The 22063-nt window shown below is 39.6% G+C and overlaps 5 protein-coding genes across 8 annotated transcripts in view; 3 read left to right on the top strand and 2 right to left on the bottom strand.

Annotated features, from left to right (window-relative positions):
* Window positions 1–3068, top strand: part of LOC148427316 (uncharacterized) — a 3598-nt gene extending 530 nt beyond the window's left edge. Inside the window, exon 2 of the mRNA XM_088404605.1 lies at window positions 982–3068. Coding sequence (XP_088260731.1) covers window positions 982–1682 — 701 coding nt within the window. The 3' untranslated portion in view covers window positions 1683–3068. The remainder of the gene's footprint in view (window positions 1–981) is intronic.
* fkbpl (FKBP prolyl isomerase like) overlaps window positions 1–14618 on the bottom strand; it is a 21903-nt gene extending 7285 nt beyond the window's left edge. The window contains exons 1-2 of one of the 3 annotated variants that reach the window (XM_088404557.1): window positions 14513–14618; window positions 13889–14018 (exon numbers count right to left, since the gene is read on the bottom strand). The gene's annotated coding sequence lies outside the window, so the exon portion shown is untranslated. Of the gene's footprint in view, window positions 1–13888; window positions 14221–14512 lie in introns of those variants that run through there. The other 2 variants (XM_088404584.1, XM_088404575.1) reach the window with 2 other exon arrangements.
* On the top strand, window positions 2699–6793 carry LOC148427315 (uncharacterized). The gene is made up of 3 exons (XM_088409166.1): window positions 2699–2756; window positions 5930–6660; window positions 6713–6793. The coding sequence occupies exons 1-3, from the start codon at window positions 2699–2701 to the stop codon at window positions 6791–6793; spliced, it is 870 nt and encodes a 289-aa protein (XP_088265292.1).
* On the top strand, window positions 14600–19155 carry mad2l2 (mitotic arrest deficient 2 like 2). Its single transcript, XM_088404631.1, has 8 exons — window positions 14600–14940; window positions 15224–15342; window positions 15411–15482; window positions 15556–15656; window positions 15734–15828; window positions 16468–16541; window positions 16635–16727; window positions 17732–19155. Exons 1-8 carry the CDS (start codon window positions 14901–14903, stop codon window positions 17768–17770), a joined length of 633 nt encoding a protein of 210 aa, XP_088260757.1. The 5' UTR covers window positions 14600–14900; the 3' UTR covers window positions 17771–19155.
* smim1 (small integral membrane protein 1) lies at window positions 17845–22063 on the bottom strand. Of its 2 annotated transcripts, XM_088404652.1 has the most exons (3): window positions 20978–22063; window positions 20759–20894; window positions 17845–19406 (listed from the first exon to the last, which is right to left on the bottom strand). In XM_088404652.1, exons 2-3 carry the CDS (start codon window positions 20851–20853, stop codon window positions 19283–19285), a joined length of 219 nt encoding a protein of 72 aa, XP_088260778.1. In that variant the 5' UTR covers window positions 20854–20894; window positions 20978–22063; the 3' UTR covers window positions 17845–19282. The 2 variants fall into 2 exon arrangements, with proteins under 2 accessions (XP_088260778.1, XP_088260769.1); XM_088404643.1 differs by having other exon boundaries at window positions 20759–22063.

The following is a 22063-nucleotide window of genomic DNA, read 5'->3' as shown; positions in this document are numbered from 1 at the left end:
TAACGACTTATCCCCCCTGCCTGCCCCGACCACAGTACCGATCCTGACACCATACATTTTGACCAATAATTTAGTAAATTATAGCTAATAAAACTTTGACATAAAAAAAAAATGCATGCTAACATTTTTGGGGTGGGCAAAGATGAGTTATACCCCCATGCCTGTTATAAACATAGAAATCGTCAATGAAATAAAAAAAATAAATAAAAAAAGAGGCAACAGAGGGGATCCAATGCATATTATATCTAAAAAAATGATGCTGGAACAAAATTTTTAACCAGCCAGAGTGTTTTTCTGAGAGGAGTACAAACAGATGTGACATGATTACGCGAAAATGTTGTCCCAAAACATGACGGAAATGAATCAACTGTCACGTGCCTGGATTATGGCCCTTCAAACACTAGACAAAAATAATAGGCCAAATTGCCAATATTCACAGATTATTGGACCTTTATACCTTTATGTACTACCACAATTTACAGAACTTATATACAAGTACCACTGTTGTCATTCTTGAGTACGCATGAATCGATACTATCACCTTGATTCCTGGAATAAACATTATGAAATTTGTTGATGAGGTCCTTCTGAGATTTTTTTGGATGTCACCATTAAACACACAACCTAGTCACTGTTGGTTAAAAATATACTACTACTACTGCTAATAATAATAATGATAATAATAATAAACGTAATAATAATAATCATATAATAAAACATAATGCAATACAAACGAATAAGTATTTTAAACATGACACCCATTCAACTATCAACACAAACATATGACAAGGATTATTGCTGTGTTAACCTCATCACTTGCACCAAAGTGGTTTCTGTGAACCAATATGTTTTTTTTTCAAACAATATATCTACTGTCGACCCCTGCTATTCCCGGGGATCAGGTACCAGGCAACTGCAAATCTATGCGAGCGGACGACACGGGTATCCACATTCCATGTATATTTTTTGTCCTCTTCGCAGAGAGCGACTTCCTCATGACGATCAGCAGACAACGGGAAATCGCAGAAATGGGAGTCAGATTGTCTACATCCTCATTGTCACTTTCCAGATCATTAACTCTATTTGTGGGTGACAAACACACCGTACCGCAGTCACTGCCATACGAGGAGTTCCCTCTATCCGGGACTTTGGAACTATATGGATCATCGCAGAGGAAAAAGCAACAACAGGCTTTCACAGCCAGGACCCCTAGTCAAAAGGAAACAAAAGCGTCCAAAAAGTCTCCGGCATCCAACGTCGTTCAGCCGTCGCCGCATAAACCTCCTTCCCAGGGGTCAAAAACAAAAGTAGTGTGCAGTGATAACTCAAAGGAGGAGAGGAAAGTGTCGCAGACCATCAAACATCCTCAAGTGGAAATCTTGCCGAGCTCCCCCCAGAAAATCTCTCCGCAGAAGAAGCCAAAGCCGAGAAAGTTGCCCAAAGCAAACAGTGACGATTTCACTTGCTCATTGGAAGACTGCTTGTATCATAAACCTAAAGATCAGTGTGATCAGGACAAGAGATCGGAGCCAGCCAGAACCGGTGCAGGGCCAGCCGTCCATAAGTATCGGGGCATAAAAAAACCTGAGGTGGGCCCTGGGTCTGAGATAAGGGTCCCGTACAGACCCAAGGGAGGGATGATTTTTGACCCAGAGCTCATGCCGCTGAGTCCCAAGGTATAGTCCACGACTATGATGTGCGGAAGGCTTTCCTTTCGAGTTCATCAAATTCGGTTGCTTGTCCTGATCAAATGAAGGCAGCGTGAGAATGAACTCTTAATGGTCTATAATTGGTCTACGAGTGCGCGCAGCGAGCAAGGACGGAGATACTGCTGCTGTACCCTGAAAGGCAAACACAATTGTTTTTTCCCCCCAGTGAGATTGGAGCAGGGGTTCACAAGTCTACACGAATGGATTTATGTATGATATGTTATGTAAAAAAACAAAAAAAAAAACAAAAAACAATTTTGTAGCTCATGGGCACTGAATGTTTTATACTGTAATTGTATTAGTGGCATTTACGTCTGTCATCGCGTGAAATGTAAACTGCACATTGGGCAATAAATCAAATTAATTCGATGAATCAAATTAATTTGATAAAGTTGTCATTTCATAAATTGACAATTAGCTAAATTGTGCAATTAAGGTTTTGTACAAATGTAAAAAATGATGGATGGGGAGTTTTAAGACATGTTTGTAATACTGCGGTTACTGAAGCGCCTACCCAACAGAGGAGCGAACGTTGGTGAGTGTCAGCGCTCAGTTGATGTCGTCGTGGTTTATTCAATGTTGCAAATGATCGCCTGTACTGCTCTTGTCACAAGGAAATTTTGAATGTACAAACATCCGGTGACATCTTGTGAACATTTGTCAGCTCGGACACACCTTGATTAGATCAAAAGAGCTGCGACCTTCGCCACACCAACTCCTTAACTCATTTGATCCCAGACATGTTTTTACATTTTTAAGGGTCCGGGCATTCAATCCCAGGTACCTAATACTTTTTTTTAATTTTGTCAAGTGTTAAGGAGCCTAAAGGTATGGTCTCAAAATGGCTGCTATTACTTGAGTTAACTGTGGCATTTAAGCAAGTTGTGCTATTAGCTATTAGCTATTTTTTCTGCGCAATCTGTGACTGTTAAATTTACATGAAAATCAATATATAATCTTGTATGCATTTATTGTTGTCTAAACTAGGGATGGGCGAGTACCAATACCAAGTATTGGTATCGGGCCGATGCCTGGCCTTACTTCAAGGTATCGATATGCATGATAGCAGCCGATACTAATATTGGCAGCTGACTTGTAGCAGTTTTATGATTGTGAGCTAGAAATTACAACTTTTTTTTCTTTAATTAAATTTCAAGAAATCTGCTACGATGGAATAGATGTTTGGTTGGTCATAAGATGGTGGAAAGTACAAATGGTATCGATACTTTGTATCAGTGACTGCTCAAATTGAGGGCTTACGCTGGTATCAGTCTGAAAAAAAAGTGTATCAAACATCCCTAGTCTAAACAACAAAAGAATGTTTGATGGGTTTATTACTTTAATTAAAATCATAACTGTCCAGAATGACTTTTTATTTTTTTCAAACAAGGGCCATATCGACCAGCCCCAGTTGTGTTTTTATGTTCAGTTTTATACACGACCTAATGGCGAGCATAGCAAGGTAAACAAAAAGCTCACCTTGCCTGGACTACATATAAACTCTGAAGACATTGCATTGAAAAATGAAGAGTTCTTCAAAACCTAGCTTTTGCATGCAGATGAGGCCAAATGTAAAAAAAAAAAAAAAAAAAAAAAAACTTGCCAGTTGGGCTTTCACCACAGATGCTTTTACTTCACTTGAAGATGAATTGGGGCAGGGTTTTCACGTTCTAAACTTCTATTTCCCGTTTCTCTTAATTGGTGTGGACATGTTTTGAGGCAGGAGTTCACTTAAACTTCGCCTTACTTAGAGTATTTTTTTCCTTTCTAATTTTAATTTTCTGAAAATAGTTGGCAGTGAAGACAAGCTGTGTCTGACAGTATTGGTTCGTCTAAAAATTAAAATTAAAAGTTTTTACACATACCACCAAGTATTGGGTTTGTTGACTGTGTTGCTATTTGCATCATAACAAAATAGTGCGATATAGTTCTGCACATTTGAAAAACTGTTTTTTGTTACAGACGAAATCTCAATACAGACATTATTCGTACTGTCCATAAATTTTGGAACATTCAAGATAAGCATGAAAAGCCATCTCCCCAAAAAAGTACATTTATTGTGAGCATCTGAGCAGCATTAAAACCACATTTGGAATGTTCAAATATACACAGAAGAATCAGTTACCTCATTCACTACCATTGATGGCTGTAGATGTCAAATATCCATTTTAACCAGCCACTGACAGCTATAGAACTGACAAAAATCCATTTTAACGGACAGTGAATGAGTTCATTAATCTAACTGACCCAACTATGACCAAACTGGCTGGTTACAGTCCAGCACATGTTCCATGGGTCGTTGGTCTAAGACGTTCCATTTGCCAAAGCATGTGGAGCGTTCTACCTTATGTTTTTTGTTTTTTCAAAGGAAAGCTGTTGCTTTCATTTTATAAAAGCACCAATCCAGGATTTGTCCAAATTTAACAGAGACGTATGGATCATTTCCGCACTCAGCACCTTCCCACACCTTATATTGCAAACACAAGCTTGATCAAGCCAATAAATCTGAACTGTAGCACTAGGTGGAAAAATGTGGCTAACAAAATGACAACATACAGCCCTGTGATGAAGGGTGACCTCATTGCTGGGTGATGTCACACAATATGACATAATTACTTACATCCATTGAGAAATGCATTTAAAAGCAATTGTTCATCCCTGACACAGTCTTTGTTTCTTGATACCAAAGGAGTGTCAGAGTGATCATGTTGCGAAAACTTCAACCAACCCGCACGCACAAGGTTTCCTAAAAGAAGTGACAATCACCATTGTTTACAATGGATTCCAAGAATCCGTTATCATTTGGCGTCAAAAGTCTCATCGAGTGTACGTCCAGGACGACAATACTATCCCAGCCCGATGACATCCCAAAATGTTTGGAAACACATTTAACCCACATGTCAAGGTTTGGAGGAGCAGACTTAAATGACAACGAGGTTGCCTTTAAATTTCAAGAGCAATGGGGTAAGTCATTTTGCATGTGTGTTCCGATACTGGGATACAATTTTTATTTCATGAAATCACTGGTGTCATTCCAACTCCTAATAAGTTCAAATTTGGTCAGTTTCCCATGGTCAAAAATCTCTACTATTGGTCAGCCCGCATGCGTGCGTTACTTTTACAAATTATTGACCAACTTGAAGATCTGAAGACGTCTCGCGTTTTTCTGTGATGCAATGTTAATGGTTGAGCAAAGATGCCTTGAAAAGGGACGAGGTACGAGGTTTTAGCCTAATGTCAGTGATACGTGAGGGAAGAGTTTTGGCCTCCAAGTTAAACTGCACAACTGTTCTGATTAACGGAGTAGCAGTTGGAGCAACCTTTAGGAGCACTTGCAATCACATTTGTTTACAGTTATGGAGGGCAGCACATGTGCTATATGTATCGCATGGAATATAGGCAAGTTAACGTAAAGTAAGTGGGTATGTGACAACTGGGCCCATCACATCACGTGAAGGATGTTTGCGCTCTTCTAAGACAAATGTTCTCTGGCAAATCAAAAATGTGCTTCCCCTCTGTCGCCTAGATTTCATGATTTTCATGCAGAATTGTAACTAATTTTGCACCACCCAAAAAGTATAGCACGCTTACTTGCTTTTTTTTTTTTAATACATAACCATAGTGCACCTAATTTTGAGGTATGAGGACATGCTGACAGTTTTATTCAATTTGTACGAAGCCAAGGAAAATTATAGAATGGCAAAATTTGTAGGGACCGTGACTGTGGTCGCGAGACACAGGCGAGATTGCCGTCATTTGGGTATTTTTGATACATGTATTTTTTGAAACATGATACAGCCCAGCTCACGATCGTATGGCTCTAATATGCAAAGCAGAGGATCCCCCTGAAAGTGAAGGAGGGGAGGACTCTGTACATTCGTGAATGTCACATCATTGCTAGAGGGGAGGTAATTATGGTGTGGTGTGATCGTTCATCAATACTTTAGCAATATTCTTGATCTGTTTAAAGTCACAGGTCTGGAGTCGATCTCATCTGACTTACAGTCGGAGGACTTGTGCAGATTATAATTAATACCTTGTGCAATTCAGTCGTTATAAGTAGGTTTTGGGTCTGCGGCACACGGCACTGGGGGACTGACATTTTTGCAAGGCTTTGAGATAATTAAGACTCGGTCCCTGATTGGGAGAAAACATTGTCTGCTAAAGTGAAGTCTATCGAATTCTATTGCAACTTTTTTTTCTTTTTTTTTTTTTCCCAGAGTATGACTTCCTAAGAAAGATCAACATAAGGCAAGAGACAGAAGAAAAGCCAGTACAGGATCTGGCCACATCAAGTGGGCAAGATGCCTCCATCCCTGCCACCGTGTCATCCGCTGAGACTGATGCCAGAGAAATATCTGCACCACTACCATCAGCACTCAGTACAACAGACATATCCCCTCGAGTACCTACTCGCTGTACAGCGTATGATTTGACCCAGATCCACGAAAGACAAGAAGGCAATGAATCTTCAAGGTCCACTGTACCATCATCCACTCTGTCCGTCACTGTAAGCAAAACAGGACCGATTTCATCGTGTGAATCGCAAGGGGGGATTCATTACTCTCACTCAGAGGATATATCTATATCAGTGGCTTCACCATGTGTAGCGGCCCCTTCTTCTGATACGGAGCACCAATTTAATCCAGTACCGTGTACAGAGGACATGTCAGTGTTGGGTCCAGTTACAGAAAACACATCGTCAATTACCTATAAAGGGTCTGACGTCGTCATCAAGATCAACACAAAACAAGATTCCCAAGAAATGGCCAGAGCAGACACTCCTATGTCCGCTGTATCAAACTCATCCACTCTATCAGTTGTTGTGAACCTAACAGAGGAAATATCAAAACCAGTGTCATTGCCACATTCCTATGGAGAGAGTCATGTATCTGATGTGCAATGCATATCTAGAATGTCGATGCCCAATTTGGACTCTGACTCAGAGGAGGTTTTTAGACAAATGACTGAACGATCTGAACATGATGCCATCCCTCTATCAGATGAGGGATTTAGACAAGTGCCATCAGCACAGGAAGCATTGTCCCCGTCTGCTATCGAGCGCACATCGGAGCCCGCGCTAAATATAGAGAGCATGCCCGGATCGATGCCGCAATCGTGTCAAGAAATCACAATATCTAATACAACGGATACAAATGAACTTGCCTTAAATACGGGCAGATCTGGATTGGATGACGCTGGAGACGAGAAAATGACTCTTTCGATTAAAATAAACAAACGACAAGAAAACAAAAACACCCCAAGAGAGGAATCTCCTACACGAGCTGTGTCAAGTTCTTCCACTGTATCAGTGACTGTAAGCATAACAGGGGAAATGTCGGGACCAGCATCGCTGCCGCAATCGCACAGTGAGATCATCGTATCTGATAGAGACGTTATAACTAGATCAGTGATGTACCAACAGGAAGACGCGTCTTTATCCGAAACAACGAATGTAATATCAATTGCGCGAGGCATTTCGGAATCAGGGCCACAAATATCAATTTCACAAGACATTTCCGAATCAGGGCAACAAATATCAATTTCACAAGGCATTTCTGAATCAGGGCCACAAATATCAATTTCACAAGACATTTCCGAATCAGGGCAACAAATATCAATTTCACAAGGCATTTCTGAATCAGGGCCACTATCAATTTCACATGACATTTCCGATTCAGGGCAACAAATATCAATTTCACAAGGCATTTCTGAATCAGGGCCACTATCTATTTCACATGACATTTCCGAATCAGGGCAACAAATATCAATTTCACAAGGCATTTCTGAATCAGGGCCACAAATATCAATTTCACAAGACATTTCCGAATCAGGGCAACAAATATCAATTTCACAAGGCATTTCTGAATCAGGGCCACAAATATCAATTTCACAAGACATTTCCGAATCAGGGCAACAAATATCAATTTCACAAGGCATTTCTGAATCAGGGCCACAAATATCAATTTCACAGGTCATTTCTGAATCAGGGCCACAAATATCAATTTCACAAGTCATTTCTGAATCAGGGCCACAAATATCAATTTCACAAGTCATTTCTGAATCAGGAACACAAATATCAATTTCACAAGACATTTCTGAATCAGGGCCACAAATATCAATTTCACAGGTCATTTCTGAATCGATGTCACAAGCACATGACGATATTTCTGTGACTGAAAGGGAGGGAATACGTGAACTACAACCACATCGAGAAGACATACCTGTATCAGTGCCAGTAAAAGAAGACGTAATAGATACTTCAGCAAAATATGACCACTTAAACAATAACAAACAAGCACAGGGGACACAAGCTGCAGTGGAAGATGATTCGCCTATATGTAGAGTGTCAAGTTTGGAAAATGTATCCGTCATTGGAAGTAAAAGTGAGAACATATCAGGACAACAGTCGATGCCGCAATCACTTGGAGAGTGCAATGCATCTGATACAGAGAGCATATCTGCACCAGCCTCTTTGCCACAGACACACAATGAGATCCACGCTTCAGATACAGAAAATGTGTCTGTCCCAGTTTCATTACCTCAGTCACATGAAGACATCCATGGTTCTGATACAGAGAACGTATCTGTCCCAGTTTCAATGCCCCAGTCACATGAAGAGGTATATGCATCCGACACAGAGGCAGTATCTGCAGCAGTTTCTTTGCCAAAATCACAGGAAGATATTCAAGTCTCAGATACGGAAGGGGTACGTACCACAGTGTCATTGCCACAATCACAGGATATACCGGCATCGGATAGAGAGGACATTTGTATACCAACATCATTGCCAAAATCATATGACAAAATCCATGTATCCGATGGAGAGGACATTTCCGGACCTGAGGCATTCAAACGTGAAGAAACCCCTTCATCTCATGTAAATGTCATCATGTCTGAACAGGTGCCAAACATACTGGACATAACTAGCACAATGTTACAACCATGCGAAAAAATCAATTTATCCCTCACTCGATACATATCTCAACCAGCTTCCAATCCAGAGGATATTTCTAGAGCAGGTGCATTTGCAGAAGACATAGTTGATTCGGTGCCCAGCACATGTTCAGAGTATGACTTGTCTGTCAAGATCAACAAAAGACAAGAAATAAAACAAATACCAGATGAGGATTCTCCGAGGTCCGCTGTACCCAGTACATCCACGCTATCAGTTGTTGTGAGCAAAACAGAAGGGCCAGTATCAGGTTCGGGACCAGCATCAATATCACGATCACAGTTAGAAATACTTGCATCTGGTACAGATGATACATTTGAACAACCTACGCCTACAAAGGACAATACCATATCAATGTTGCTTACAGAAAACATATCCTCTACCTATGCAGAGTCTGACATCTTAATCAAGATCAACAAAAGACAAGAACTCCAAGAAACAAATGTAGAATCTCCGAGGTCTGCAGTGTCAGGCTCATCCACAATATCAGTGACTGTGAATAAGATGGAGGAATTGTTGGAATCGCAATCACAGCCACAATCACATAGAGAAATCCATATATCTGAAATGGAGGACCAATGTTTCACAATGTCATTGGTACAAGAAGAGATCTGTTCATCTGAACCAATATCAAACGTAAGGGACCCATCTGAACCTGTTCCGAATCCAGAGAACATATCTGGGCCAGTGCAAATTGCCGAAGACATGTCCATATCTGCCACAAGTAGCTGTGTAGGGTCAGACATAGTCATCAAAATCAACAAAAGCCAAGAAACAGCAAGAGAGGAGCCGTCGACTGTATCAGTCTTCATGAGCAAATCAGACGGGTTCATCAAAATCAACACAAGCCAAGAAGCGGGAAACGAAGAGTCGTCGACTGTATCAGTCTTTATGAGCAAAACAGATGGGCTGCAATCACACGAAGAAATCCATATATCTGGTACAGAGAATACAGTGACGGTGGTGTCATCAGCAAATGACAGGTGTGTGACATTTACTACAGAAACGTTGTCAGAGTCAGCAACGCATAGAGCAGACTCATTAGTGCCAATGCTGGAAACACAAGTCCTCTCTGGAGCTGTGTCACAACCATGTGACCAAGAGAGTATATCTGAACTCATGCCAGATGCACAATACTTAGCCACTTCTGTGCCAAATTCCTATACAGGGTCTGACATCATTATAAAAGTGAATAAAATTCACGAGACAGCAGGAGAGGAGTCAGCTGTGTCAAGTTCCTCCACTTTATCGATTACTGCAAGCAAACCGGAACAATTATCTGCAACTGCGTTGTTGTCGCAATCACATGGAGAGATCCATGTATCTACTACAGAGGACCTATCTGAATCATTGCATAGAGAAGTACAAGTAACATTTAGGGATGGTATATCTGAGCGCACAAATACAATGGACATTTGTGAAGCACACGGTGAGATCACTGCTTCGGATAGAATGCTGACATCTGAACCAATATCGGGCAACACTGTCTCAATAAAGATCAACACAATGCAAGATACTCAAGAAACCGTAGCAGTAATAGAATCTCCATCGTGCACAAGTTCCTTCACTTTATCGGTCAATATGAATGATAGAGAGGAAATGCCCACACCCAGACCATTTACATATGACTTAAGCATCAAAATTGATCATTCAGATGCAGATGAGGAAAATGAATATTTGTCAGATTCATCCAATCTGTCGGTGACCAACGCAGAGCCAGTACCGATGACTGATCGACAGGTTCAGGTACCTGAATTGGAAGAAACTCCTGTGCCTTCGCCCGAGGAGGTTATACCTGAAAAGGTGCCATCACCACCCAAAGAAAGCCCTGAACCTATTGAGGAGATACCAGAACCCGTGCCTGAGAAAGAGGACTCACCCGAATTAGTTATATCGCCACAGTCAGACACACAAGACAGAGCGAGCAGTTCATCTGAACATCAATCGGAAGAGGAAATACCGGTGCCCTCTCCACCGGAGCCTGAGATAGAAGACCACACGGACTCCGATAAAGCGGAGTCAGTGCCATCTCCGCAGGAAGAAATTGTGGAAGTACCTGAACCAGTACTGTCACCCCAAACAGAAAGCACTGAGTCTGAAGAAGAAGTCATAGTTGAACCAGAGCCCGAACCGGAGCCCGAACCGGAGCCCGAGCCGGAGCCAGAACCGGAGCCCGAACCGGAGCCCGAACCGGAGCCCGAACCAGAAGAGGAAATAGTACCGTCACCACCGTTCAAAGATGTTGCCACATCAACCTCAATGCCAGATATAGATGATATAGCTGCAGCATTTCCTGTGACAAATTCACTTGAAGACTTAGAAAAAGCAGAGATGCAAGAGGACGGAAAATTATCTGAAGAGGCTGTAATCCCCCCTATCCCACGTAAAGGTGAGGGACATAAAACAGAAACAGATGATGAAAACAAAATGCCTCAAGCACCTAAACAGCTACGTCGACTCTCACCCATCCCACAAAAAGATGGTCTTCAGGGACCAAAGAGTGGCTTGGACAAAAAAAAATCTCTCAAGTCCAAGCCAGTGCTTGGACCTATTAAAACAGGTGAATTGGGCACACTAAAATCCAAAGGGGTACAGACCAATTATTTGGCTGACACACAAAAAGCAAAGCTTTCGCCCATTTCTCAGAAACCATCAAAAACAAAGTCTGCCCATGGCGATTTATTAAAAGAGGAAAAGAAAGGCCTCCAGACCCATAGACAACGAATGCTTCCACCAATCGTGTCCCAGAAACCGAAGAAAAGAATATTGAAAAAAGAGAAGTCTTCAGAAAAGAAACTTGAGCCCATCAAAATCTGCACCGGGCCTACAGCTGGTCGGACGCCATACAGGCCAAAGGGAGGGATGATTGTGGACCGAGAACTCATGCCACTAAGATTTAAAGCGGATGCTGAGACAAACAGGTTACTCGACTTTGCCGGCATAAAGAAAAACAACTTGCCAGAGATGAAAAAAACAATAAAAATAGCACAAGAGTCTTTGGAGTCCTCTACGGTTTTATGCCCAAACTGTGGGCATAATGCCGCTCTAATTAGATGCAGACATAAGACTTTAAATCCTGACTCTTGGAAGCCATTCTTAGGGACCTAATGTTAATACTCCTGACACCAAAACTAAGAAATCATACACGTGGAGGTCCACAATCCATAAAGAAGTATCTGTTGGCAGACTTCAGTTTGCCAGGCTGAACAGCTGTTCCAAGAACTTTGGTTCACATTTTCACCATGTATGCATCGGACATTTAGGGTAGAGCAAACCTTGTCAACCAAAGAAGTTTTGAGATGGCACTGACATTCCGTATGTGTGCATTGCTTTCCAAGGTGGGGGCTATGGAATTCCCTCGAAGCTAAAAGTCAGGGAGCTTGTACTAGCTGTCCAATTTAACCTCCCACCATTTTTTGCAGTTCATATTATTATGTGATCATTCTTGAGCTCATATATCTCAGTCTCCGCTTGGATGGTCAATACATGGTCAATACAAGGCTTATCTAGGGGCTGAGTCTTCCTTTGGAGACTCAAGTCCTTCAAATGTGTGCAATAAATTGATCCAAACCAATGATAAAAAAAAATGCTGAAAGCCACCATCTTTGATGGTATGGTAAATGGGAGAACAAGGATACAGATACAATGCTAAGACTGAAACCGATCAGAAGGGTCGGTGTGGGGTTGGGTTCAAGCTCAGCTTCAAATTTTTTAACTTCACTGTGTCAGTGAAACAGAGGAAGTAATTTCTGCCAAATGTCTTCACATTTTATTTCCACATATCTACCTCAATCGGGACTGTCAGCGTCCTGTACCTTTTATGCTGCACAATTAACAGCACTATTGTGGTGTTATTTGAATGTGAGGTCATACATTTTTGCATTACTGTTTATTTCTGTGATAATTATTGTATATTTCCACTGGGACCTGAGGACATATTTTTGGAGGAAAAGGAACTAAAAAAAAAAAAAAATAAAAAAATATATTTAGTTGGTGTTGTGTGTCTAAGCATTGTTTAATGGTATGGTTTTGTTGTAAATCGATATAAGTATTTTAGGTTTTCATTTACTTCCACTACAGTGGTCCCTCGTTTATCAAGGTTGTTACGTTCAAAAAATAACTTGCAATAGGCAAAATCTGCAGATTAGTCATCTTTATTATTTTTTTTTTTTACAAATATATGTCTTAAGGCTGTAAAAACCCTCAAAATGCAATTTATACACTTCTCAGATGAAAATTAACATTTTCTCACATTTGTCTCATTTAAACACTCAAAGTTCAAACCTTTGTAGATAGGACACACAAGAAATGAATAATAATAGGCACTCACGTGTATTTCACAGATCGTAAACCCTAACCAAAAATCAACTATTTTGACCATAATTCAACATTCCATTAACTTATGCTGCCATCCGGGAATACAAATATGCTGTTAAAAAAAAAAGTGAAACTGAGGCCACAAAAAGTGAACCAAATGCCTTATAGTGAGGAATCACTGTACATGTCTTGATCAGTAAAATATAAAAAAAGTGAAACTGAGGCCACAAAAAGTGAACCAACTGCCTTATAGTGAGGAACCACTGTACATGTCTTGATCAGTAAAATATAAAAAAAGTGAAACTGAGGCCACAAAAAGTGAACCAACTGCCTTATAGTGAGGAGCCACTGTACATGTCTTGATCAGTAAAATATAAAAAAAAATAAAAAACAAAGGTATGATTAAAATTGTATATTATTAATGGTCAACGTTGGGCAAATGACTTCAAATCTGTACCGCATTATTTAATACTTATTACTGTCAAAGAAATTAGTTACATTACAATATTACTGTATTTGAAATGTAATGCATTACACTACTATTGCATTACTTTTATATTACTCTCACCACCATAACTGGAAATACGGATTTGCCAATCTAAATGTAGTTCATTACGCTCGTTACACATCCAGTGGAATTGCTAGTTGCAACAAGGATCTTGCTGACAAAGTTTCGAAATGCTGGTGAATCCACTGTGAAAGCAGCAGCATATTTCCTAACGACTCCTGACTGGATGGAAGTGGCATCCCTCAGTGAGAGAGTGCAATCCTTCGCATGTTTTCTTTTCGCTAACTTCACTTTACCATAGCACCGCTCTAAATGGTTTGTCAAGTTACTGGTCCTATTTGGCAAAGTAGACAGCTCTTTAGGTGTTATGTACAGTGCACCGAACGATTATATTCTTGCCTTCATCTCTTACGAACTGAACGTCCGTCTTGTGTACGCATTCTCCTCATTCAACCTGTCGTCTGCAGTGCCACATTCATCTCTGCTGTAGTAGATACTAACAACTGGACTTTTCTCGTTGTGTTTTTGCCTAGTTTTAGGGGGGAAAAAACACCACTTTCAAGCTAAAATCGCATTGTAATGCTTTGCGTTATTCTCATTTGTAACGAGTACAATATTATTTTTTTGTGTGTAATATATACAGCATTACACTACCGTGTTACAGCAAAAAAGTAATGTGTTGCAATAATTTGATTTCTTTTGTAATGCATTTCCTCCAACACTGTTAATGGTCTTAGGGAATTCTACTTGGCTAGTAATGTTTTACGCTTAGGGTGATCTCAAGACTAGTAAGGCAAAAAGACATGCCAAATGTGAACAAAAAGGAATTAAGAAACTAGATTAGGCAATTTTAAATACAGACAAAAATATAACCACATGACTTGTCAAATGACACCAGGACATTTAAGAAATGTTTGTTTTATATAACAGTTTTTTTGTCTCGCAATTTATCCATAATTTTGCATTTGAGTAAGAGTCTGTTTAACACGGAGAAATAATTAAAGATGGGCGATTTATTGTTACCTTGCCTGAAAAGACGTCAGTTAGACGTTGCTATTTTTCAATGTATTTTGTACGAAAAAAAGTAAATAACCACCGCAGCGAACGTTACAGTAGGTAGCGTCCAAATAAACGTGCGTCATCACTAGTGGACAAAAGCGGCACAACCAATATTGCGTCATTAAAATGCGCCGAGTCGCAGTTGATGGCGGCTGAAAATACCAATCTGTGCCATAAAATATTTTTCTTTCATACTTGTATAATAACTTGTATTTTAAAGCCGTATTTCAAACGTGGTATTGGTTTACTTCGGCTTCTAGTATGTAGTCGTGACTCATGACCGACGACAAATAATCAAAAACTACCTCTGCAGTGGAAGTGAACAGTCCTTTTTGTTTTGATTGCTGGAATCATGACAACATTAACAAGGCAAGACCTCAATTTTGGACAAGGTATGGTGCAGAACAGTTAAACATTCTTTTTCAACCTTTACTCCCGATTTGATACAGAAGGCATATTGGTTAAACATTGTTTTCAACCTTTACTCCCAATTTAACATAGAAGGCATATTGGTGAAGCAGTAAACCAGACAAATGTCTCATCTCGGATGCTTAATCAAGCTTCATCCAAAACTCAATATTGATTTACAAAGGTTTTGATGCTCAAACCGGAAGGTGTTTCTGTTGGTGTCCAGCTGCATCTTTTCATACACGTGAACTCGGGTGTTTCCTTCAGTGGTTGCTGACATTTTGTGTGAGTTCCTGGAAGTTGCCATTCACCTCATTCTGTATGTCCGCGAGGTGTATCCCTCTGGAATATTTCAGAAGCGAAAGAAGTACAATGTCCCTGTGCAGGTACAAGAGAAATGTACACAATTTGAGATGCTGTTACTTGTAGCTCAAACGTATGGTTAATTTTGTAGATGTCATGTCACCCTGAGCTGAACCAGTACATCCAAGATACACTACATTGTATAAAGCCACTTATTGAGAAGGTAAAACCTGGGCACAGTGCATACTGCAATTGTACAATGTTCATCTTCCAAGTGCCTCCTTTTTTCCTGACAGAATGATGCTGAGAAGGTGGTTGTCGTCATTATGGACAAGGAGCATCATCCAGTCGAGAGATTTGTCTTTGAGATATCTCAACCACCGCTGCTCTCTATTAAGTCTGCAACCCCTCACTCTTTGTAACAATCATAATTGTAACCTGTAAATTAACTACTTGTTTTTTTTTTTTTTTTAGCACAGAGACTTTATTGTCTCATGTGGAGCAGCTGCTCAGGGCGTTCATTCTGAAGATCAGCGTGTGTGATGCAGTTTTAAACAATAACCCCCCAGGTGAGATCTGATTTTAACGAGACATTTTAATAAAGACTCAAGCGATTGATAGGCTTGCCAATTAATCAACTCTTTGAAACATCGGCTAATAATGAGCCAAGTGCAGATTATATACTCTACACTGTTGTCATCCTTGTCGCCTTAAGTATATTTCATGAAATTTGTTGATAAGTTAAACAAAGCAAATCCTACTTCTTGCAGGCAATGATTAAGTGAGCTATGAATATACAAGAAATAGGTTATAGGCCAGCCTATGAATTGTGAAAATCTGCATTTAATTGGAACCTATTTAGGTGCATTGGGAGGTCACAAATGCTATCGTATTTATTACAGTTTTTAAAACTAATCGGTCACTTAATTGGTAAACTGTATTTTTTTTTCGCACCAAAAATTCTCACTATAGAAAAAAAATCCAAATCATTATGGCCGAAGGGCTGCTCAAGTCCAGGCTTTGACAACTATTCAGCCTTTTCTTTTCGACGCTCCCCCCCTTCAATACACCTGTTTCAATTGATCAGGTGTTCGGCAAGGTTTGCAGAAGCCTGATTACAATTATGCTCAAGGACTGGATTTGAGCACCTCTACAAATCTTGTTTCATTTCAGAAGTCGCTTAAACCTGTTTATGTCCTTATCACCAGAGTGTTCATTCACAGTATTAGTTCACACGAGAAACTCTGCCACGCGCAACATGGAGAAGGTTCAAGTCATCAAGGTATGAAGACATGATACACCTCACTTGCAGGGGGGAGCGGCAAAGATGAAGCACCTGCAGATGTCTACATTTTGGTACTTGGATGTTTTCTAGGATTTCCCATGGATAGTGGCTGATGAGCAGGAGGTCCACATGCAAGAGCCCAGACTCATCCCTCTGAAGACCTTGACGTCCGACATAATGAGGGTGAAGGAGTGTGTGAAATTGTGCTGATAATTTTTAATGATGTAAAATGCGTAATTAGGGTATACTAATACTGTATGTCTAATGTCCAGTCAGAGATACCGTATGACACTGCTATTGAGATTAGTTTGCCTGAGATTGTCAGTGACAAAGTTAACAAAAAGAAGGGAAAGGGTTCAAATATTGATGTGCTTTTAACATTTATTGCCAGCCAAATAAAAGTTGTTACTTTTTACTTATATGGCTGTCAATGGCCGTGAATAAACTTATTCAATGCCGGCCTAGTATAAATGGATCTTTGACACCGAAAGCTATGGTTGTTGAGTTAAATGCCAAGTGCCATGACAAATGAATGACATAATCCTGACCTTGTTTGAAACCCGATCTCGGGCTTGAAACTTTTAGTTGCAATCTCAAACCCCAGCCCCATTTTGAGACTCTAATTTCTTTGCTGATAAGGCTAACTTGAAATCCTAGTTTGAAACTGTTGGCACATCTTGCAAAAGCCAATTGGCATGTGCCCTTCAAAATCACCAACATAATGAGCACTTTAAAATACCTGTAAAATGCTGCATTACAAACAACCCCCCCCCCCCCAAAAAAAAAAAATACTGCTCACATACGTAACCCATTATCCTTCTCACCGATAATTCAGGGATAATGTCATTTAGGGCTGTATGATTGACAAGGTTAATTGAAACCTCAACCTTCATTTAAAAGCAATATTGTAATTTGAAACCCTTTCTTGAAACTTTTAAATAATTATGTTTACACACTGTGAAATCCTAACTTGAAAATCTAAATTGAAACCAAAGCCATTGCACTTCGTTGTACCTTCAGATGCTCATCAGCCATCTTAGTTTTGATGAGCTACTTTGCATGAGTGCGAGGGTACATGTTTTTTTTTGTATTTTTTTTAATCATCCGTCGCTGAACTGTGAGAAATCTTTGGAGTGTTTCACAATTTGTACTTCACTACTGCATTTTATGTTGTCTGTTTTGAACAGATGCAGCTCTATGTGGAGGAGCGAGCCCAGAAGATGTAGCAGGAGTCAATGACACACATAAACACACACAGCAATAGCTGTCAAGAATGAAATATTCCACAGGTACATTGTCAGTGTTTCCCAAACTTTATTGACCCAACATACACATTTTACATAAAAAAAGAAATCTCAAAACACATCCCAAACAAGTCATACAAAGTATGAATTTTTAAATAAGGATGATCTCAATTTACTCACAAATGCAGTGTGAATTCTGTTTAAAGGAGAAGTCAACAATGTTCTCTGCATCCCCACTAGACTAAAAATGGTATTCTGGTTAATGTTATGTAGAATCTGAATCAGCAACAAAATTCACTGTTTTTAGCCTACTCAGGGGGAGACTATTTTGCCGATTCCCGTCTGGAAACGATATCACGGTGCCTTAGGGCCCAGCTAAGGTCCTACCACAGCATACCTGTCTTCTGGGTTTTAGCTGTGATCGGTTGTTACATGGGCCCTGAGCAACTGTCCTGTCATTTTTTTTGCATGGAATGATCTGTAAACTCATATGAAACTAAGCTCTCTCATCCTGTTGACGTCAAGCATGCTAATTCTAAACTCTTATTCACCAGTGGTTCTTTTAGTTCATGGACTATTGTTATTGCAACAAGTACGTTATTGCTGTGTTTATTAATGTTGTCAATTTTAATACCATTATTATTTATATCATTATTATTTTTTTCTGGAATTCTTGTTGTCCGGGACATCGTTGCAGAAGAGATGTAAATCTGAATGGATATTTGCTTGGTTAAATAAAGGTTAAAAATTTGATTTTGTTGCTTAATTCAGATTCCACAAACAAATATTCCACAAATACTGCCATGTTTAGACTAGCGGGGGCACATAGTTCGCCCCCTCTCCATTTTTTTTTTTTTTTTTTTTTTTAGAAAAATGACTTGATGTTCTCTTAAATTGAATACAAAGCTGATATATTTGCAGGAAGCCTTAACTTATTGTGTTGTTTATGAATGTTCAATACCTCTTTTTTTTTTTTACTTTACAGCGCATTACGACTATGAGCAGTCAGCTCTTGAGTAGTCACTGATATGAATAAAAAGTACTGATATCACTAGTACTTTTGATGCATAAAGTTTACAGAGAGAAAACAAAAAACAACAATGATAGATCATTTTAAAGACAGATCTTTACAATCCACCCTTAGCGTATCAATGGCAACAAGTAGAGCAGTTAATTTTTCTGTCTGCCATTGTATATTGCTAGAAAAATTGAACAATTTGGGATTCATAAATTATAATTAGTCAAATGAAAGCGATACACAATTTTAAGCATATGAAGGGAATTTTTTTGCCACTATGTTTGGGAATCAATGTAATATGAAATCAGCAGTGAGTTTGAACCAGCATACATTAAATATGCAACACCAATGTTATTGTCATGTGTTTGTTTTTCATATCATTATCATTTGAAATTCTTTCAGTTTAAGCAAATAATACCACAGAGGCATATTTGTCCAAGATCATCCCAAAGACCTACTCATATTTGCAGCCTCCATCAGCATTTATGGACGTAATATCCTGTCACATATCCCATGATATAGACAAACACCAGTACGGCCAGAGCCCCGGCTGCCTTCACAATGATGCCAGTTTTGCCAGTGCATGTTCTATTGTAGAGCCTGAATGCAACACAACAGAAAACATTGTTTTTTGCCTACTCTCGATCTAAAACTGTATAAGCTCCTAATCGTATAGCTAATTCTGGCACTCGGAATTAAAAAAACAGCTCATAATAATTCATCACATTTAATCAAATATGGTGGTGCGTCAAGATTCGGCTAATGTTTTGGGTTGAATTGAGAACGCAATATTTCGAGTCCCTTTAATGGCCTGCCTGCCACCTTAATGCTGACATTTGCTCGAAATTGCCCGACACGCTAACTTGTTAGCTTTGACTGTTCAGTTCTACAAGCCTGCAAGTAACTGACAATTGAACACAAATGGTGGAGTATCACATGTAGACAGATAGTGTTACAATACTCACAGGCATTTATATATTTTATTCTGTACATTTAATGACTAATATAACAGCATCTTACTAAGGCACTTGTAGTAGTAGTTGTAGAAGAAGGTATTACTATTCTAGGATTATTCCATTTCAGCCCTTTGTGCTCTTTCTGGTGTGTGCGCCTTTGCCTCTGCAGAGGCAGATGTGCTAACCAATGCTCCACCGAGTAAGCAAGTAATCAGCTACTCTAGGTAAAACTAATCAATTACTAAAGCAATTCGTATACAATCATTTTTAGACTCTCCTTTAGCCAACCTTGAAAAAAAAAAAAAATAATATATATATATATATATATATATATATATATATATATATATATATATATATATATATATATATATATATATATATATATATATATACATTGACACAGAACGATTGTCTGGACTCTTAAAAAACATGTGTCTTTGGGATTGAATGAGTTAATTATTGAAAAACACTTTCCGCTTGGCTCAAGAAATATTTCTCGAGCGCAGTATTGAGAAAATGTTGAGACCCACTGAGATGTCGGACATTCGATCTGATTTGGTTGTTTGAATACAAATTGTTTTATCTTTTCTTTAACAATAACATAGACTGACAATAACGTCTCAAAGTCTTTTTTCTAACTCCCGCGCCAAACTGTTGCTTGTTGTGAGTTGACTGCACTCATCTACATGACTACCTGCCCTCATCTCCAACTTCTATGACGCTCACTCTGGGCAGAAGTACTTGGACATCACCGCATAGCACGTAAGTCGTCTTACTTGATTAAAACCGCATAGCGCACACCCATTCAATGCCATTGATGAATATAGACGTCAATTTTTGTCCAATTTTTACTGGGCTGACAGCGAATGACTTTATTTGATGCTATCTTAAAAGAGGTCCTCTGAGGCGAGAAGACAGATTAGAGGCATGTTTTTCAGGACGATTTTGTAGCAGAAGAACGTTATTGATACTACAGGATGTTAACGTACTCACCTCGTCATGGTTGGCTGTGACGCCTCCACGTTCATGTTGATGTTGTCCTCATTCCAGCGATTGTATTGCACGCTGCCTTCACCATTGGCGTCCATGTGGGAAGTCTTCACTGTCCTCTACTGTAAGTCTTTTATGCCTGCGCACGAGAAGTCCTGTCAGTAATAGAACACATCCTCGTTTAGAAAAATCTTATCACCATTCCGTGTGTAGGGAGCTTGCCTTGGGGATTTTCAAAGCTTCTTGTATGAGAAAGAGGAATGGTCACAGGACTGCTCCTGTGTTCACTGGGCTCAGCCAGCTGTAAATTAATTTGTTGTCACCTTGCATGATGGATTGTATACAACCTGTTTACTCACGATGACAAAGTTCAGTCAAGTTCTGGCTGGTTAAAGCGTCCTTTGTTGATGACTACTTCAAACAGTTTGACGGTACTATAAGTGGACTTTGACTCAAAGTGGACTTTGGAGTTGAGCAGTGTGATTAAGATTAAGACTGTCTTCTGATGGTTATTTTTCTTTCAGGCTGTGAAATGAGCATGACTTTTTTGCCAGGAAAATGGCAAACAAAACAACACCTGTACGTGGAAGATTTCTTCAATAGGAACAATAACAACAGATTTGGACAGGCTTTCCACTAGTATTCCTGATGATATTTAAAGAGGAAGTAATCACAAAACAGTATGTTCTATGCGGGCTCACTATTATCTAGCCTTTTTTCCTCACTCCCTTTGTTGTGCAAATATTGTAAAATTTGTATCTCGGGCTGCCCCTGAAACTTAAATTGACTTGTGGCTATTCTGGTTTTGGCTTGTCAAGTAAATTGTAAAATGTTTCCCCTGAACAGTCGTCGCAGACAAGGTTGTCTGGTCAGTGAATAATTATTTCAATTGTTATCTGAGATGTCCTATAGTGTGAGTGGTCATTGAATGCACCTTCAGTCAACTGTATAAGCACTGTAGCTTTCTTTTGCTTCTCCATGCAGCTGTCAATCTTGAATGCAAGGCCCCTCCCCTTGTCTTCCTTTCTCCAAAACTTGTTCATGTAACAGAGAATAAGAGCTGTGCGATCATTGGCTGAGCTTTCTGGCAGCAAGTTCCAAATGAGGTATGTTGCGCCAACTGATTTTCAGTTACTTGAACAAAGTTTTAGAAATAAGAGGGCTTGCATTCAATGCTCAATATTACGTGTGGAATCAAGAGAAAGCAAGTACTGAACTCGCTCACGCAGTTGACTGGAATTGACAAAAATGATGGTACCCATAACTTAATATTTTGTTGCACAACCTTTTGAGGCAATCACTGCAATT

Source organism: Hippichthys cyanospilos, chromosome 2 (genome assembly GCF_059441005.1).
Source record: "Hippichthys cyanospilos isolate Australia breed blue-spotted pipefish chromosome 2, RoL_Hcya_1.0, whole genome shotgun sequence".
Classification (NCBI taxonomy): Eukaryota; Metazoa; Chordata; class Actinopteri; order Syngnathiformes; family Syngnathidae; genus Hippichthys; species Hippichthys cyanospilos.
This window is presented reverse-complemented; position numbering and strand designations above follow the sequence as displayed.

What these genes read in the sequence shown, in the direction of transcription:
- smim1 (XM_088404643.1), bottom strand. Translation starts at nt 20,853, where the DNA reads ATGGACGCCAATGGTGAAGGCAGCGTGCAATACAATCGCTGGAATGAG. An exon ending in TCACAGCCAACCATGACGAG is followed by an intron (nt 19,407 to 20,758) that starts GTGAGTACGTTA and finishes TGTTGCATTCAG; the next exon opens with GCTCTACAATAGAACATGCA.
- mad2l2 (XM_088404631.1), top strand. Translation starts at nt 14,901, where the DNA reads ATGACAACATTAACAAGGCAAGACCTCAATTTTGGACAAG. An exon ending in AGTACAATGTCCCTGTGCAG is followed by an intron (nt 15,343 to 15,410) that starts GTACAAGAGAAA and finishes TTAATTTTGTAG; the next exon opens with ATGTCATGTCACCCTGAGCT. An exon ending in TAAAGCCACTTATTGAGAAG is followed by an intron (nt 15,483 to 15,555) that starts GTAAAACCTGGG and finishes TTTTCCTGACAG; the next exon opens with AATGATGCTGAGAAGGTGGT.
- LOC148427315 (XM_088409166.1), top strand. Translation starts at nt 2,699, where the DNA reads ATGGGCGAGTACCAATACCAAGTATTGGTATCGGGCCGATGCCTGGCC. An exon ending in ATGCCTGGCCTTACTTCAAG is followed by an intron (nt 2,757 to 5,929) that starts GTATCGATATGC and finishes TTTTTTTCCCAG; the next exon opens with AGTATGACTTCCTAAGAAAG. An exon ending in TGGACTCTGACTCAGAGGAG is followed by an intron (nt 6,661 to 6,712) that starts GTTTTTAGACAA and finishes TCCCTCTATCAG; the next exon opens with ATGAGGGATTTAGACAAGTG.